Source organism: Protomyctophum bolini (genome assembly GCF_963924005.1).
Source record: "Protomyctophum bolini genome assembly, chromosome: 4".
Lineage (NCBI taxonomy): Eukaryota > Metazoa > Chordata > Actinopteri > Myctophiformes > Myctophidae > Protomyctophum > Protomyctophum bolini.
Window position 1 is genome coordinate 14620525 of NC_137865.1, and position 19185 is coordinate 14639709.

Genomic DNA, 19185 nt, shown 5'->3' on the forward strand with positions numbered 1-19185 from the left:
TTTCACAGGTTTCAAATGTATGGTATAACACCTTTTGAAAATGTACAAGTTCATAATGTGTCACTGACGATATGATACGTAGTGAGCTTGTAGATTGGCTATTTTCAAATTGCCAAAGTTTATAGGGCTGAAATAGTTAAAGGGATATTTCACTTGAAAAAAAAAAAACTTTTGGTCATCATCTACTCAGGCTTATGTGAACACCCCAGACAGTTTTTAAGTTGCTCGATTCAGTATTTAGATATTTGATATTCATTTTAGCTGCCCCGCCCCCTTCCTATACAAACCCATTATAACTCCAAACTCCATTTTAACCAGGATAGATTCATCGAAAACACCCGTCCTTTTTTATGGTGACTGATATTGTCCTCCTAATACGTGAGGGGGCCGTGTTTTTCATTTACTTTTTTCATTTCTTTTGAATATTTTTGTTTGGAAAAGAATAAGGAGGCCAAAGGAGGCTAAAGAATAAAAAAGTATATTAAAAATGAATGAAAAAAGTAAATGAAAAAACACACCCCTCACGTATTAGGTGAGGGGCCTTGCTAAGCTTAACATCTCTGGGTGCTGAATGATAAGAAGACATCACAGAGGAAATAAATGGTTAACATCAAGCAATGAATATTCCTTTTCATGTTAAACAATAAACCACCTCACAATACAGCAATAATTTTACTTATCAAGTAATGTAATTGCTACGTACTGTACATGGCACTGTACAGTTTATAGACCACTATCTATGATTCACGTTTACAATGTCTTACTCAAGTCTATTAGTTGTACTACATTAGGACAATAACATATCACCTTTGCTATTGTTGCATTATCCAAGCTATCTACACTATCGCTATATACACTGATAAGTAATTCCCAGCAGGAAGACTGCATGAAAGGGCATATTTGAAGAAGCTGAAACCTTGTAGTATAGTAGAGAAGTTATGTAATTTATTGCGAACGCAGTGAGCACTTACTATGAGACCTAGCAGATCATGTCTGTCTGTGTGTGTGTTTGTCTGTCTGTCTGTGTGTCTGTCCCGCTATCCAAATATGGAGTGTGTTGCATCAGCAATCACTCAGCTCCATATATGGGCACAAAAGGGGCCAGGTCCACTCAGCTCCATATATGGGCACAAAAGGGGCCAGGTCCACATATACAGTAACAGCGGGACAGACACACAGACAGACAGACATGATCTGCAGGGTCTCAGCTGCGTTCGCTTCCCGCGTTTGTGCATCTTACTGGTTAAGTTATGTCTGTAATTGGGACCTTTGACTTAGAGATATGGGGAGGATTTACCTTTCCTGCCAAATGAAACCTACTGTACTACACTTACAGCTATAGCTGAAATTTCATAACTGCCAAATAACCAATGCGCAATGATGTATTTATTTATCCTTGCACATTAAGGATACGGTAAGCAATATCAATTATTCTAGTATTTAAAATGGGTTTTTTGTGGCTTTCGCCTTCATTTTATACTTTTTATGGAGGGACAGACAGTAGGCTGACAGGAAATGGGGAGAGAGATGGGGGAAGACATGCGGTGAAGGCCGTGGGGATCGGGAGTCGAACCCGCAGCACACTGCAAGACTGGATTACCAGCCAAGGTGCCTGGACCACTGAGCCATGGCCCAGGCCCAATTATTCTATTTTATATAACAATATTGCCTGTGTGATGCTCTAATCCTCAACATTTCAGCCATTTGTCTATAGGAAATATTCCTCAGTCTCTTTTAGTGTATATTTCTTTTTTAAAGCCATAAAGCAAAGAAATAAAAAGGTGTATACTGTATAGTACAATACAGTACTGTTGGAGACAGACAATTGAAGACTAAAACTGAGATGCGCATGGGGATTGTGGTGGGTGTTTTTATTGTTTTTTATTGTTTTACGAGTTTATGAGATTTCCTACCATAAGCCTCGACCTTTGGCAGCTGTAGCATCCTCCACAAACAATCATCAACACATCACAGCCGCACAGCAAAATCCTCAGTATCAATTTAAGCACTTTCATTGACAATGAAGGGAAAATTTGCGTCATCTTGTCCCCACACGTCTCATATTTGCCATCGACAATGAAAGGAGAAGTTAGGTCAAATGTCCGCAACACAAACGTTAAATGCCATTGACAATGAAGGGAAAGTTTACGTCATCTTGTCCCCACACGTCTCATATTTGCCATCGACAATGAAAGGAGAAGTTAGGTCAAATGTCCGCAACACAAACGTTAAATGCCATTGACAATGAAGGGAAAGTTTACGTCATCTTGTCCCCACACGTCTCATATTTGCCATCGACAATGAAAGGAGAAATTAGGTAAAATGTTCGCCAAATACATTTGTGGCAACAGGCATTCGGATTGGCCAGTATGAGATGATGCATGATGATGTACGATGATAAGAGCGCCCCTCACTTTACACGGGTGTGATTTTTTTATACTATACAAACTAATAAGACTTTTTGGAGCTCTAAGGTCTGTGTTTATTTTAAGCAATAAACATGTATTAGACAGTCAATTGCATTGAACAGAAATAAAAAGGAGGAACATAATTTATCTGCGATCAAATAAAGCGTTCAGATCTTTAACCATTTAGGTTCCCAAACATTTTAGTTCAAGACCCAAAATAAGAGAAATTAGACGTTTGCCCAGGACCCAAACTAGTGAAAATTCTACACTCTGGATGAATCTTGAGCCTGCCTGCTTGCTCAAGGGATACATTGAATCTTGACCATACAGATTGGACAAAATTACATTATATTAATTTTAATTAATTTTATATTAAGTTACATACTGTAGTGCTGCTTTAAACCTTTTTAAACGTATCTTTAAATTGGAAATAATTATTAATTATTAATTTATTTATGAAATACTTGGAAAATGATGGAATTGTTAAAGAGGAAAAGTTGTGATTTTTTTGAGAGGCGCTAGCCCTTTCCTAGCTATAGGATGTATTTAGCATTTTAATTATGGATATTAAACAATAAATAGTAGGCTATTCATTTATTTTTATTGTTTACTGTAAGATACAGAAATTAGATATTTACTCGTCGTACTGAGGCACAAATGAGTCCCGGCCCAGCGTTTGGGAAACGGTGATCTAGAATCTAGATGGTGAACGGGACATTATCAGATGGTGAGGTCATTGAACTAAAAGACAACAGGGGTCAAAAAAGCAGTCTCGTTTCCTGTCTTATCTCTCCCCGTCTTATCTCCATGTCAACTGTAAAACTGGGTGTTAACCGGTCAATTGCTGTCTCTTTCAAATTTCAAAGACAAGCGGCCCCAAAACTTTGGCTCAAGAAAGGATCAACCTTTTTTTGAGGGGCGCCCCTCCTATATACAGGTTTAATGTTTGTTTTTAGTTCAATGTTTGTTTTAAAAACGCCATTGACAATGATGGGAAAAAGTACGTCATAATGTCCCTCAGCACGTCATATTGTCTCTTTATTGTTAATGGCATTTAATGTTTGTGTTGGCACCGTTTGTTTTAAATCACCATTACATCACCTAATCAACATGAGTTAGACTTTAATATATTAGCGCCCCTCACTTTACACGGGTGTGATTAATTGTTTTATCCCACGAATTTGCAACCCATTTTTTCACCCAGTGTCAATTATCTAATGTAATCCTGGGCACTACACTTCCTCTGCCAACCTGGGGGGGCAGCGGACTGACCTCATGCTTCCTTCTATGCATGAGTCCAATCTGCTTCTTTTCACCTGACAGGGGAGAGTTTCCCCGGGCGGACGTAGCACGTGGAAGGGACACGTTATTCCGACCAGTTCCTTTCCTCTCCAGGCGGGGCTGACCAGGGGGAGGTAGTTTAGAGACTGCATGTTTTTTGTGAGGGTATACCTACCCTAGGGGACACAGGGAGAACATGCAAACTCCACACAGAAAGGCCCTTTCACCAACCGCCGCCTTGATGACGCGGAGGAGAGAACACGCCCCCAGTGCCCATAACGTCCTCCAGCGAGAATCGAACCCAGGACCTTCTAGCTGTGAGGCAACAGCACTACCGACTTCACTGTGCCACCGTGCCCCTGATCCTTCACCGACGTGCCGTAACACAATATGCTCGCCCAGCTGGTTCCTCACCCTATTCCCAGGCTTCACTATACTGTACAATGTGTACATCCAGCCAGAATGGATGATAATGTTCAATTTTTACTGCCTTTATCTAAACAGAATTGCTTTTTATAAATCATGTAGCCTATAAAGCCTAATTTACCGTATGTTCTGGCGTATTTATTGTTTAGTATGAGATCCATATTAGCTTTAGCAAAAAAAAGTTAACCTTCCTGGGGTCCGAACTCCGAAGTATGACGTCATGAGCCGAAAATAGCTGATTTACAAGCTCTCAACTTGTCGCAGACCTGTGACAGTGCATGTGACACTGACAGTCAACAAAGACAAAGCATACGGCTATGGGGGAAGGGGAAAGTCTGCGTAAGGTCTGTGTAACAAACATTTAGCGGAGAAAACAAGCCCTCCATTTAGAAACCTATACTTAGCCTATAATAACGTTACCATACTGAAACATACTTTTTCTGGCAGAGAAGAAAAGGAAGAAGGATTACTTACTACCACATGACTTTTTGAGTTCACGGTCAAGTTTGTTAATAGTTGACCATGAACTAGTTGTGTTTTACAACAGCATTTGTGATGTCATCATTGTACATCAGCTATACTCACGTGTAAGGAAACAAAAAAGATAACGTGCAAGGAGGAAAATTATGAAAATACTAAATCCATTCTCTTAAAAATCCATACAATCACAACAAAGTCCCCCAGTCCTGTCAAGAAGTGCAGTCATGTGCTCCGATATGTGGCCCAATAAGCTGCTAGCTATACTTCTCCACACAGCAGATCCACAATGGACTAATTCAGGGCATAAAATGATCAACACTGAGAGCAGGAACCAGCAACAATAACAGTAATGTTACAGTTACACAATATGTAGTCAAACTAGAAAGAGTGCCATTCTAGTGCCAAGCCAAACGTGTGTTAGGGGATTTCTAGACTATGGGTGATATGCTAAGATTCATACTTTCATAGTATACATTGTGTATCATGTATTTGAGTAAATACTCATATGTTATTATTAGACAGATGAACATAGATCATCACTAATCATCATATCATAGCTCATCACTGTCTCGGTTGAAATGCAACATGATTCAACGTTGCATTCAACTGTGATTCAAATAGAGATGAGAGGACAGATTGGACATATTTGGTCTGCAACATGAATTCTGACGATGGAGGCAGGATGAGAGACTTTGTGAGTGTCTGTCTGCTTGATAGGGATGGTATGTAAGTGCCCAGGAATTACATGGGAGCAGCTTGTTTTTCCTGCTTCCTCCGCCTGCTCCGCATGCTAGATTAAACCTAGGATGTAACATGTACTACTACTTGGAGCTGAATAAATAGTGAACATGCAGACTGGTCTGTCATCATTGCTCACGAGAGATTCCATCAAAAGTGCCATTCTAAATAAAGCTACCTGAAAGACACTTCCTTATATAAAGTGCTGGCGTCATTGTGCTTTCACACAATAAGTAGTGACATGAAGTTTGAGATGGTGACAGCCAGGGCAATGGTTGTAAATCTCTCTCTTTCTTTTTACAATTTTGCTCAACTTGATTTGTTAAATAATGGCTGTTGTCAAATTAATGCATCAGAGCTGGTTTACTCAGCTGATGCTTTCAATTCAATTCAAATTAGCTTTATTGGCATGATAAAACGTACATTTACAATGCTAAAGCAAGTGACAAAACAGTTGAAAATGGGCAATGAATATAGAGTTGGGGGTACAGCATTGTGTAAAAATGTCATATTGCATCGTTATTTACATATTATACAGGGTATAAAGTTTAAGAGCGGTCTAACCTAATATGTAACTAACTACACTTGACCACTGAAGGCTGTACTCTTGTTCTAAGACCCTGTGACTTGGGCCTGGGCCGTGGCTCAGCGGTCTAGGCACCTTGGCTGGTAATCCAGTCTGGCAGTGTGCCGCGTGTTCGACTCCCGATCCTGACGGCGTTTACTGCATGTCACCCCCCCCATCTCTCTCCCCATTTCCTGTCAGCTTACTGTCTATCCCTCAATAAAAAATATAAAATAAAGGCGAAAGCCACAAAAAGAGTGGTCTGCTGGAGGGTGGAATTATAGCAATAATCAGGCAAGTCATGATCAGGATTTGCTCCAGAACGATCAACTGGGTCTACTTGGATTCAATTTGGACCATCAAGTTGAGGGGGGTCAAAGAAAGCTGATTGGCCACCGATCCTCTCCCTTTCATAACCGCGGCTAAAGTAGCTTTCTCCTGAATGAGCGCCCCACTGTGAGACGCTTGGCCTCCAGTTGATTGACAGAGGACTGTAGAGCAGGGTGCACAGCACCACCGTCTGGACATGGCTGAACACAACACTCATGCTGAACAACACTGGTCATCTTATAACATCCAGCATACATTTCACCTCCATAAAGTACAGAACAAGCTGTTTCTGTGCCTCTTGTTCTCTTCCACAAAGGATGGATGGGTGCAGCAAGTCTTTTGCAAGTAGCGTGTCAGCAAGAGACACTAAAGCAAAAATGATTTTCCCTGCCTGTCACTGCCTATTTATTTCATTTTCCAATTTTCATACATTTAAATTTTGTGTATTTGGATTTAATGTATTTTACAAAGAGTTTTTTAGTGTGAGATTTATTAGTGTGGTTGCAGTAGGAAACCAGACTATAGTAATTGCCCGACTCTATTCCAGATACTTTTTTTGAAGGACGCTATAGCCCCTCCTATAATGCCTAGCTTTGTGTGTCTGACTGTGGGTACCCCATTCCCCATAGTGATGATTAGATTGGCTGAGGACTTAAAAAGTGAAGATAAAAAGTGAGGATAGAAAAGTGAGGACGCCAAAAGTGATTGGCCGGAATGTGATAATGTATGACGATAAGAGCGCCCATCATTTCACACAAGTGTGATTATTGAGTTCTTGATTCTTGATTCCTATATCCATTAGTGTAGATTTTCGTGTAGATTTTCGTCTTACACGAACATTAAATTCCCATTGACAATGGATGGAGAATTTACATTATGATGATCATACTGTACTTAGCGAGCTGCTCGAGGGAAATTGCAACCACACTTGAAATTCACCAGAATTGCACCTTCATTGTCATACAAAAACAACAAGGTGGCCACGTTGGAGTGGTGGCTAGTGGGGTCCCCCTCATAACTCCAAGAAACAACTTATGTTGTACCTCATGGTCTCAGTCAGACAGGCCGTGCAGCAGCCTTGGGTTTGGACACTTTCACGGTGGCCTCTGCGGCCTTCAACGCCTGGGCTTTGACGTGAGGCTTCATGGCTGCGCGCACTGCACTGGCACAGATGGAAGAGAAGCGGATGTAGCTCAGGCCGGCTCGTCTCCAGTAGGCAACCATCTCTCCTGTGTTGTAGCTTTGAGGACGGTGCGAGTGTGCACACCACCACCTTACATATAGGCAAACAGACCTGGACTGATCTCACACACACAATACAACACACAGTTGCCTAACAACACCGATTTGTGCAGCCGTGTCCTGAATTTGGCGTACTAAATGGTAAATTGGAGCTTTATCCAAGGCGCTTTACATAGATTGTGCATCAATTCAGTAATTCACCCATTCACACACACATTCATACACCGATGGCGGCAGAAACCATGTAAGGCACTAGCCAGCACATCATGAGCAATTAGGGGTTCAGAGTCTTGCTCAAGGACACTTCGACACTAACGGTTTCGAACTGGCGACCTTGCGGTTACCATCCAGCCACTCTACCCCTGAGCCACCGCCGCCCCACTAGACCGGTGCCCGGCTGTAGAGCACGGAATCTCTAACGATGGAAGTTGGAGATCCATGCCCCACCCGGCTATGCAATACCGTACCTGTGTCAGAGTACCCGTTTCACCCATCTGTCTGTGTCCCTTTTATGCCCATATATGGAGATTTCTGTATATGTCTCTCTGTGTCCCTTTATATGGAGTTCTGTGTCAGGCATGCCCAAATATGGAGTGTAGTGATGTCAGAAAAGGGCAGCTCCATATATGGAGCCTGGGCAGGGGCCCGGGAAGAGGCCCTTTGTGGCGGTTCTGGACAACCGTGGGTCCAACCAACCCGACACCGGGCACTGCACTCCCTGTGGGGGTGTGAAACGTGTGTGTGTCAAAAGTCAGCGGGGCGAACAGTTCTCGAGTTAGGTGAATTTCAGACATACGTACACACGTACAGAGACTTGGTGCATTTACAGATAGATAGAAGATAAATGTAGGGTTGGGATCCTTTAACGATTCAGGTTCCTTAACGATTCCCTCTTAACGGTCCGATTCCTTAAAAGGCTCCCTTCCTATATATTCCTATACTCACTGGTTCTTGAAGTAAGGTACAGGGAGCCTCTGGGTTACTTCCAAAGGAGGATTCCAAGACCCTTAACCCTGACTAAAGTTGATGATGTCATATGTCCATGTGTGGTCCAGCCCTATGGAATGTATGGAATGCACATGCTAATTAATACAAATTATTTATATTGCTTTGATGCTCATATTAACCTTAGGAAGTATTAAGTTGTTTTTATTAGCATGTGCATTCCATACATTCCATATAGGGCTAGACCATATGGGCATATATGACATCATCAACTTGGGACAGGAGCCGTTCCTAAATGGTTCCTAAATGGTGGATCTGGTTCCTCCTCCAGATCCCACACCATGTCACCCTGAGAGAAATGCATTTTATATACACTAATCTGGCATTTAAAACGTGGACATTCTTACCAATACCTGCAAACATTTCTTTCTTAAATGATCCATGCTTTCAAAACACATTTTCAAAGATTTCTACAATATGGGAATAAAAAGGGATAGGCTTACAGGAAGACCAATCTGGTAACCCAAGTCAGAATGAAAAAATTAAGTTGGAGTGCTATGATTCCCCCTATATGGTAGGCTACTGTACAAATTAAGGGATGTCAAGTCAGCATTCTGATGAAATACAGCTGTGATGATTATGAACACTTGTGTTAAATTAACACCAAATTAAATACACATATTTGGCTCAACATTTCTTAATAGTCACTTGAATATTATTTAAATTGTAGCTCATGCACAAGGACGCGCACACACACTAAGTGGCTATAACAATCCTATCCATGGTCCCAGCCTTTCAAATAGCTTGACAGTAGCCTCGGTACTGCAGCTCGGCACCCAGTGTTTTATTTTCGTTCGAGCTTAATTGTTTGACAATGACTTACCCGCCTGGTCACTATAGCTGTCTGCAGCAAACTCTTGAAGAGTCGAATCAGCCGATTGTTTGGTAGAGTTGATCACAACAGAAACTGCCAAGAGAGTATGCAATTTGCAGATGAGTGAGGCTTTCAAACGGGAGTCCCCTCATCTAAGTGGCAAAACAAAACAGCAACAACATTGAGCTAACATTGAGCAGCATGGAGGATTGGAGTTTGGAAGCGCTCGTTAATGGAAGGAGGCGTGGGCTTGTCGTCATGTGAGAAGACCGACTCAAGAGGTTAGCAGAATGTGCACTGACAGTCACTGATAAGTTCACATGGTTCATGAACTTGAAAGCAAATTATAACTTTCAAATAGATTGATATTTATTCAATAGACATGAAGTAGGCCTAAATGTCTTCTGTTTCATGCTCATGCACATGTTCTCTGTCTACAGGTGTGTTAACTGCAGAATTTATTCTCTTAAATAGCCTATGAGCTTTTGGCAGAACATTTTCCATCAGATTTTTCAGTTTCCCTCCCAGACTATAGTGCATTATATCTATGGAACATGCTGCAGTATATGTAGGCTACCTCTGCTGTCAGCTGGAATGTCCATAACTGTTGCTTTTCAGCCATTTGAAAGAGATATTGAGATATTTGTGTTACGTTTGTGTGACACTGTAGAAGGCTGAATTTATGGAAAATAATCAAATAAAAAATAAATAACATGGAGATGCAGTAGCATGTCATAGAGTAGTTAGTAGTTTAATTACAATATAATATCTCTCTTACTGTATGTGTATGTACGTGTGTGTGTGTGTGTGTGTGTGTGTGTGTGTGTGTGTGTGTGTGTGTGTGTGTGTGTGTGTGTGTGTGTGCGTGCGTGCGAGAGAGAGGACACTCACACAAATTAAAGATACAAAAAGTTTACTCCAATTTTTATGAATCTTAATCTTCTAATCTGTATGAATAGCCTATAAAATTGAACTATGTAAACAAGATTAAACCTAGAATGTGCATGTGTGCACGCCATTTGCACTGAAACCGTATTTTCTAGATCTTCGTTCACTAAGCAAAGCCATGATGAGGCCTACAGTATAATGTCATGTTCTTTTTGAAGAAAAAAAAAGGACAAACTAGAATCTCATATTGTTTATACAGTATCTACAAACATTTTACAGGAACTCGCATCTCAGATGTGATTAATCACAAATAAATGCACCATAAACCAACCACATAAATATATCTAAACTATTTACACAATAAATCACTAATCTTTTTTTAACCATCCATGCCAGTGGTTCTCAACCTGTGGGTCGGGACCCCACATTATTTTGGCGGGGTCCTCAGAAGACAGTAATAGTAGCAACTTAAATGGCAGCATCCGTTGCAACGTGCTGTGAGCTTGTCGATAGGCTATTTTAAGAGAAAGCTCTTCCCACTATAACAGAAAACAGAAAATACACTAGCATAGAGCCATGAGGGACTCCGGTTAACCATACAGTATGGGGCATAAGTGGTTAAGATATTTTAATACCTCATGAGAGGAAAATGTTGTGAAAATACACTACAAGCTCACAACACCTCCAAACACCTACACAACACCTACAATATACAATTCCAAGTGCTTGTCAGAGTGTGTGTAGCCTAGGAAGGGGGGGGGGTCCTACATGTACACAATGACCAAACCTTTAACATCAAACTTGTAAAAAGTATAGGGTTGAAGTGGTTCAAGTGTATTGTAGGCTTCATCAGCATACAAAAACCAATTATCGGTCACTGAAGTGCCTGCTTTAAGAATTCAATCAGGAGATGATGAGGGAAACCAAAGTCCATCTGGATCACCACAAACCCCTACAGAGAGAGAGAGGCACAGAGAGAGGGATGTTGAGAGAGAGAGATTCACTATTAGCATACAACAAATAAATATAAATTACTTTAAAGCAGCACTATGTATTTTTAATACATTTTAATGAATATGAATATATTTAAAATTTCTACAATCTGTATGGTAGACTGGTAGAGTAATACAATATGACTTGTACAATTGGGGTGATTGTATTTGGGTAGCATTGTAGCAAGCAGGCATGCAGCTCAATGGTAAAAATGTCAGCACTTGCGCAGGAAACCATTTTCAAATCCAGGGTAGAAGAGGAAAGTTACATATACTGTTGTACAGCTTTAAGGTTAAGACTAGCGTGAGAGAGTATGAAGGTCTATCTATACTTACATGCCGATGAAGTACTTCTGGGTTATAGATATCAAATAGGTTGGTTCCCTGTTGGTCCAAAAGTCTGGTCAACTCTGGACCCAGCACTAGAAAAGACCATAACGTTGCATAACGAGAAACCTCATCTCCATATATATATATATATATTTTTGTGATACAAGACCACAACATCTGATTTTCTGGGCTAAGTATAGCTATTCAAACTCCCTTGTACCTTATACGGTATGTGTTGTTTGTGTCTGTATGTGTCAGTGTCTTACCAGATAGGACTTTAGGAATGCCTATCATCTTCACAGCATCTCTTATGTACTGCCTCTGAGTCTGACCCAACTACAGGGAACAAGAGTGGGAAAAGGTGAGGATGTTTGATAAAGGATGAGTGAGAATGAGAGAATAGGTGATTTAGGGTGTCTGGTTAACTTTGGTCGAGTGTGACTGTGAAATTTCAATGAAACAGTTCACATCAATTAAGAAAAAGAGGAATAAACCATCTCACCGGTTGGCTGTCTGATGACAGGTTTGCTTGAAGTATCAATATTCTAGGTAGGAAATAAATTAGAATAATAAACTAATGCACCAGGTGCAAAGGATCTGTCAAGATGGATATAATTGCTGTAGAGATTTTTATCAAATAAATAATGGTCAATATGACTCTATGATCTCTATTCTTCAATGTATGTCTGTGAACCTAAAAGGCACAGAGAATGAGAAGGGTGTCTTACTCTGTGGTGTTACCATGAAGAAAGACCTTCTTGTCGACATAGGAGACTGTCACTGCAACCTCCAGCTCCTAGACGAGTTACACACATAAATAAAACACATCACATACATTATGGCCATTTAAATCTCTACTAAGTGAATGTAAACTTAACCCATTTTGGGCGGGAACACAAAGCTATTGAAAAATAGCAGATCTACAAGCTTGTAGGTCTGCTATTTTTGAAAAATCGTGAAAAGATTTAAAAAATTTGAGGTCAGGCCTAAATGGGTTAATATGCAATAAAAGTAGTACGACAGTGATTATTTCATATTCCACATAAATTATGCAGATTGAGGGTGGCAATAAGCCAGAGGTTAAACAAGGAGTTCTAATTCAGCATGAACACTGCTGTCTGACCGTTTGAAAGAAGAGTCTTGGTGTTGTGCTGTCATTTCCACAGAAGAGCTCTCCAGAGGCCTGTGCTCGGACACTCGTACCCAGAGCAGAAGACTTTAGATGGGGAACTGATGAACTCCACACCCTTAGCTCTGAAGAGCCTGGATCCAACAGACACTGAGACACACACACACACACACACACACACACACACACACACACACACACACACACACACACACACACGCATATACAGTACACATTCAGTTAATATAACCCCAAACCATATTATAAAACATACTGTGTGTGTGTGTGTGTGTGTGTGTGTGTGTGTGTGTGTGTGTGTGTGTGTGTGTGTGTGTGTGTGTGTGTGTGTGTGTGTGTGCGTGTGTGCTGTGCATGTGCGCACACACGTTGGAATCCACTTTCCATATTACCTGACTCATGAATTCAGGCATGGCAGTGGCTGATGTATTTGTCTGTAGAAGTTCCTGAAATGATATAAATCAACATAAAGTGAACATCGAAAGCACAAGCAGACAAGATAAGCATTACTTTGCAAAGCATTTGTAAAGTGCAGCAAAGCATTACTTTGCTGTACTTTATGATAATATAATACAGTATCTGACAAAAAGCAGTGGCTAAACTGATTTGTGACAACATTTAGTTGCCAGAAGGTTAAAACTGAACACCATGGTTGAAAGAGACTTGACCCATGTTCAAACTATTTTATATTAAACAATCTGCTGGTGTCAAATAATAAATGAAGCAACATCAAGACAAATATGGAAAATATAAAACTTAACATTCCTGTCCTAAATGCTGTGGCAGCATTTCTTAACCACATGAAATCTAGCGTCCACATTCTGGGCATGACATAATAATAGGCAAACATTAGAGAAAAATAGCAGATCTACAAGCTCAGTCTATGTGTCAGTCTCTAAAGTGTCTCTGAGCAAGACACTAAAAACGAAATAATGAAAGTGATGGTTAACAAAGTATATTGGTTGAAGGACTTAAAGCATTAGTTGATCGGGGTGCCCCAGAGCTCTATACTAGGTCCACTAGTATTTTCCTCGACACGACGACACCTGCAGGTCTCTTTCCCCCGAAATAGCCAATCTACAAGCTCACAACGTGTCGTGTTGCAATGTGTTGTGAGATTATACTGTAGATTTGCTATTTCCGTCGAACATTTCAGACGGGGAATGCTATGTGCTTACATGGTAAAGTATTGTACTAACTTTGAGTACGTCTGCTCCTGAGACGGTGAGATGGAAGCGACCATCTTGGTGTGCAGCAGTAACCATGGGGTTCAAAACCTGATCTGAGGTGAAAACAGGTTCAAGTTTAGGTTACTGAGCAGATACTCACATTCTATTTGTATGCATCTCTGCACAAATCACCTCATGCTTTTAGATGGTAGTAAGCTATATAAGTAAAACTAGCCATTTTTGCTTGAGTGAGGAAGACCAGTTTGGTTGAAATGTCGGTAACTATTCCTTAATCTTGATTTCCTACTTCATTCTGTGGTATAAACCAAGCTTTATTTACATATTGTTACTGTACATATAAGTAAAAGTGGCCGACGACAGCAAACCAAGCCTTAATTACGAGTAAAAGTGTCCGACAGAGAGTAAACCAAGCCTTAACCCATTCTGGGCGGGAACCCCTTTTGGTGTCTTACCCCCTCAGGCCGGAAACCCATATTTGGGTTCTGTACAGTATGTACAGTATTCAAAAATTACAAAAAAATGATGCTGCTATATACATATTTGAAGTTTTTCAGAAAACTTAGGTCAGGCTTTAGAAGGCGTTTTTAGAATCGGCCGTAGGCCTTTATGAGTAAAAGTGAGAGACAGACAGTCAGTAAACCAAGGACTATTAAAAGAGGACAGGAAACGAAGACCGTACGTGTGGACTCCATGTTGCTCCCTGGAAGGAAAGAAACATGCGCAATGGGCTATATGCAGCCAACATTTCCGCGTTCAGCTTCCTTTTTGCGCATGTTTCTTTTCTTCCAGGGAGCAACATGGAGTCCGCCGTATGGTCTTCGCTTCCTGTCCTCATTTAATAGTCCTTGCAGTAAACCAAGCCTTATTTACTGAATACTGTAAGTATTTACTAACCAGACAACCAGAAGTACAGCATCTTGTGTTCTGTCAGCTGACTAGGATGAAACACTGACTCATTGATGACGGCAGAAAGATTGTTGTACTTGGTCAAACCCTGAAGGATATGGGGTTGTAGGGCAGAAAGAACGTTCACAAAGAGAGGTCAAGTCAGCTCACTTTCTCCCAGAAAGTGGCTTAGTAAGTGGTTTTCAACTATTTCTAGATAAAATAAATAAATAAGAATTAAAAAAAGTTAAAGTAGTTAGTTTTAGCAGTTAGTTGCGACCCACCTATCTGCACTTAACACGTCTAGATAGTCTATACCGGTATGTCAGCTGATTAGATAGGATGGGTGGGTCTCAAACACTTTTTTGGCTGAGTGCATGTTCAGCAGGGACAATTTACTAAAACATTAAATAATTTGACATAGGCCTATTGTGTGTTTAGGAATCAGCCCTAGTGTGTCGGGCGGCTTCATGCTGTCTCACAAATCGCACATTTAGGACTTGGTCATGGAAACATTTTCACTCAGTCGTGACATTTTGCTTTAATCTGCACGCACGCACACACACACACACACACACACACACACACACACACACACACACACACACACACACACACACACACACACACACACACACACACACAAAAGCATAGATTCCATGGTGGTGAACAGTAGGCCTACCTTGTGTAATGACTCTATATAATTAGCAGTAATGACAGGAGCACCTGTTACTCCGATATCCACACTGATGTTACCGTCAGTCAGGAACTGTTCTGTAAACACACATGCACATGCACACACACACACACACACACACACACACACACACACACACACACACACACACACACACACACACACACACACACACACACATATCAGTGTACATGTACTATCATCACACACATCATCACATACTTTTCACGCATGCGCGCTATAGGGCTTTAAGCAACTAGTCGACTATTCAACTAGTCGACTATTCAACTAGTGGATTCAACTAGTCGACTAGTAAATCCACTAGTCGAGCTTGTTGGTACTTGACTAGTTGATAAGATTTTTTTTTGTAGGCCTCAAGATTAGCTAGATTATAGTTATAGTCACCAATGTACACAGTTTTTAAATAATACAACTATAATTTAAAAAAAAAAGTTGCAACTTATAGTCAACTAGTAAAAATCACTAGAAGTGCACACACACACACACACACACAAACACACACACACACACACACACACACACACACACCCCCACACACACGCACCTGCTGTATCTTGTATGAAGTCAGCCAGTATGTTTGCCACCTTGTTGATCTCTTTACAAATCTGCAGCAGAAACAGCATTAATAGAATCCGTTGGTTTACAGTAAGTAAACTGCATCATCATCATGTCTTTTTGAGTGAGTCTCAACTCTCAACAGCTTACAAGGGGATGCTTGTTATGGCTTTCTTTCTTTCTTAAGTTTCTTTCTTTCTTTCTTTCTTTGAAACATGGAGTCGACCCAGTTTGAACCAGTACTGGCAAACAAATCTGAGGCTCCACAATATACAGACTTTCATTTGAGGTAGGCCTACATTCTTTTAGCTGGGGTTTGCATCAATAGAACAGTAGGGGGCAGAGTTGGATCACTCACTCACCACTCACTCACTCAACACTCAACACACACACACACACACACACACACACACACACACACACACACACACTCACACACTCACACACTCTCTCTCACACACACACACACACACACACACACACACACACACACACACACACACACACACACACACACACACACACACACACAACACACACACACACACACACACACACACACACACACACACACACACACACACACACACACCAGCTTGTCCTCACCTGGCCCTTGACGACCAGTTTGACAGTGAAAGAGATGAAGTCAGTGAAGAGTCTCTTCAACCAGTTTGGTCTAAACAGCAAGCAGGCAGACAGAGAGGAGGTGTGTTATGATTTCATCTGCAGGTATTTCATATTATTTCAGAAGTAGGCCCTACTACATGACTTACTCTCTGTCTCCCTGAAGCAGGAGATGAAGATGGTGAAAGTTCAGATAACAGTCTGTGGTGTCTGCTGCTACCCTCCCTTTACCACAGTCTGACACAGAGAGATGGAGGTGGAAATTAAGACGAAGAACAGAGAGACAGAATAATGATTACTGTACATATTTAAAGAGCCTAGAGGACATCTGTTGTCAGTGTCCGTCCATATTGCCTGCCTCAGCAAAGAACAAACTCAAAAACACAGAATTGCGTATGACAAATACAATGTAGGCTATAGTAGTACTCACAGAGTTTAGGATTGATACCAAGATCAATCCGAGACTGAACCTCAAAGTCAATGGAATGGGCAACATTGACTCTAGATGAAAGAGAAAATGCACAGGTAAAATTAGTAGTTAAAATGTAGCTTTTCCAACCAGTGTTGTTTTCGTCGACTAAAACCAAGACGAAAAATGTTCGTCGACTACCTTTTTTCACTGACGAAAACTACATGGAAACTAAATGAAAACTAAGCTATGATGACTACAACTAAGACTAAATACGTTGACAATTTTGTCAACAGATCAAAACTAGAGTAAAATGTTAGGAAGGGACTAGTGGAAAAGAGATCCAGTAAAAGTTAAAGACAAGTCATTTTACACTTGGTTGCATGCTGAAAATAGCAGATCTACAAGCTCACAACGTCTGTTCTGTAAACACACACACACACACACACACACACACACACACACACACACACACACACACACACACACACACACACACACACACACACACACACACACACACACAGTACTCACAGCCAGCTGCCGTATCCATACTTAATGGTCCCTCTGAACACTGCAGACACATTGCTGATTGCTAAGGAGATGCCCTCGCCTGGATGCAGCTCAAAGTCACTGCGGCCAATCGACAAGTTGTGGATCTCTAGACTGGACAGAGACAGGGAGGCTTATTATTATCACACCTGTGTGTGTGTGTGTGTGTGTGTGTGTGTGTGTGTGTGTGTGTGTGTGTGTGTGTGTGTGTGTGTGTGTGTGTGTGTGTGTGTGTGTGTGTGTGTGTGTTCACTCACTTTTCCACACCGTATAAGACTCTGCCGACAAACAGCACTGATCTCTCTCCCTGCACGCTGGGATACCTGGCATGCTGGAACGCTGCCTCAATCACCTTAGTGGTCTTCTCGTTCACTACGCGCACACACACACACACACACACACACACACACACACACAAAGTATCAGCTGTCATCACTTGTGCAAACGAAGGTACACCACTAAAAAGTCAACAGATATTGAGAAGATTCATGGGTCGGCTGTGTCCATACAACCCTGTCAATGCAAATAGAAAAAAATCAGACCCGTCTGAAGTGAGTGTCGCTGAACTGTACTTGTGCTGTGTGTGTGTGTGTGTGTGTGTGTGTGTGTGTGTGTGTGTGTGTGTGTGTGTGTGTGTGTGTGTGTGTGTGTGTGTGTGTGTGTGTGTGTGTGTGTGTGTGTGAGGCTGCACAACAGTGACACTTGGTGGTGAAAATATGCTATTTCCGTGCTCAGGCCCAGGGACACAGCAAGGGACACAGCCAGGGACACAGATAGCTGACTATAGGAATGGTTGCACCACTCAAAAACACAGTGCAAAACATTATAACATCATGTGTTGACTGTGTTCAGTAAGGGTTGCATTAACATGTTGTGAGTTTGACACATTGTAATGTTACATTGTGTTAAAGCAGATGATGCTAAACCATGATGGCAGATAAGTAGAGATTACACTGAGTGACTAGAGGCAAGGAAGGAAAGTAGAGACAAATGAATATGTAACAAACAAAACGATGAACCTATGGAAGCTCATTTACATTTACACTAAATTAAAAAATAAATATATATATACGTACATGTTGTTTATTTGCAAGTTTTTCTTGCACTTGCCAATCTCACATTTGCAAGAAAAGATCTCTGAATTCGGAGACTTAAATTCACAGTTATGAGAATAAAACTCAAAAAGCTGGACTATAAAGTGAGGAGGCCTTTTCATTTGTATTCAGTCGTGGAAATTAAACAGGCTTCCTGAACCATATAAGAAAACCACGTGATCAAAATAATGAGGATGTGACGTGAAGAGAACAACTTCTGTGTCAAAGACGACCTCGCCTGAAGCAACTCCAAGGAACCACATGAGCGACTGATGAAAAGGACTAAATAACAAGCAAGCTGACTGACCAGTACGGACAAAGACATGAACAAACAAATGATTCGTGGGGATGAAAAGGGACAAATAAATGCCCACTCACTCACAGACAACAGCAGCAGGATAGGTGAGCCTGCACACAGCTCCAGTGTGCCGGTAGGCTAACGCGGGGTCCTCCAGGCAACCATGGGACGTCCCAAATAAAGATAGGCACAACAGCAGGACCACCGCTGTCAT

General features: G+C 41.2%; 1 protein-coding gene across 1 annotated transcript; it reads right to left on the minus strand.

The window, feature by feature from the left end:
- Positions 1-11051: 11051 nt before the first annotated feature.
- On the minus strand, positions 11052-19185 carry cetp (cholesteryl ester transfer protein, plasma; the record flags this gene model as incomplete). Its single annotated transcript, XM_080762084.1, has 15 exons — positions 11052-11129; positions 11506-11591; positions 11766-11835; positions 12254-12295; positions 12623-12778; positions 13846-13928; positions 14731-14830; positions 15404-15495; positions 15984-16044; positions 16601-16670; positions 16768-16855; positions 17049-17119; positions 17562-17693; positions 17837-17951; positions 19056-19185. The coding sequence occupies 15 exons, from the start codon at positions 19183-19185 to the stop codon at positions 11052-11054; spliced, it is 1374 nt and encodes a 457-aa protein (XP_080618210.1).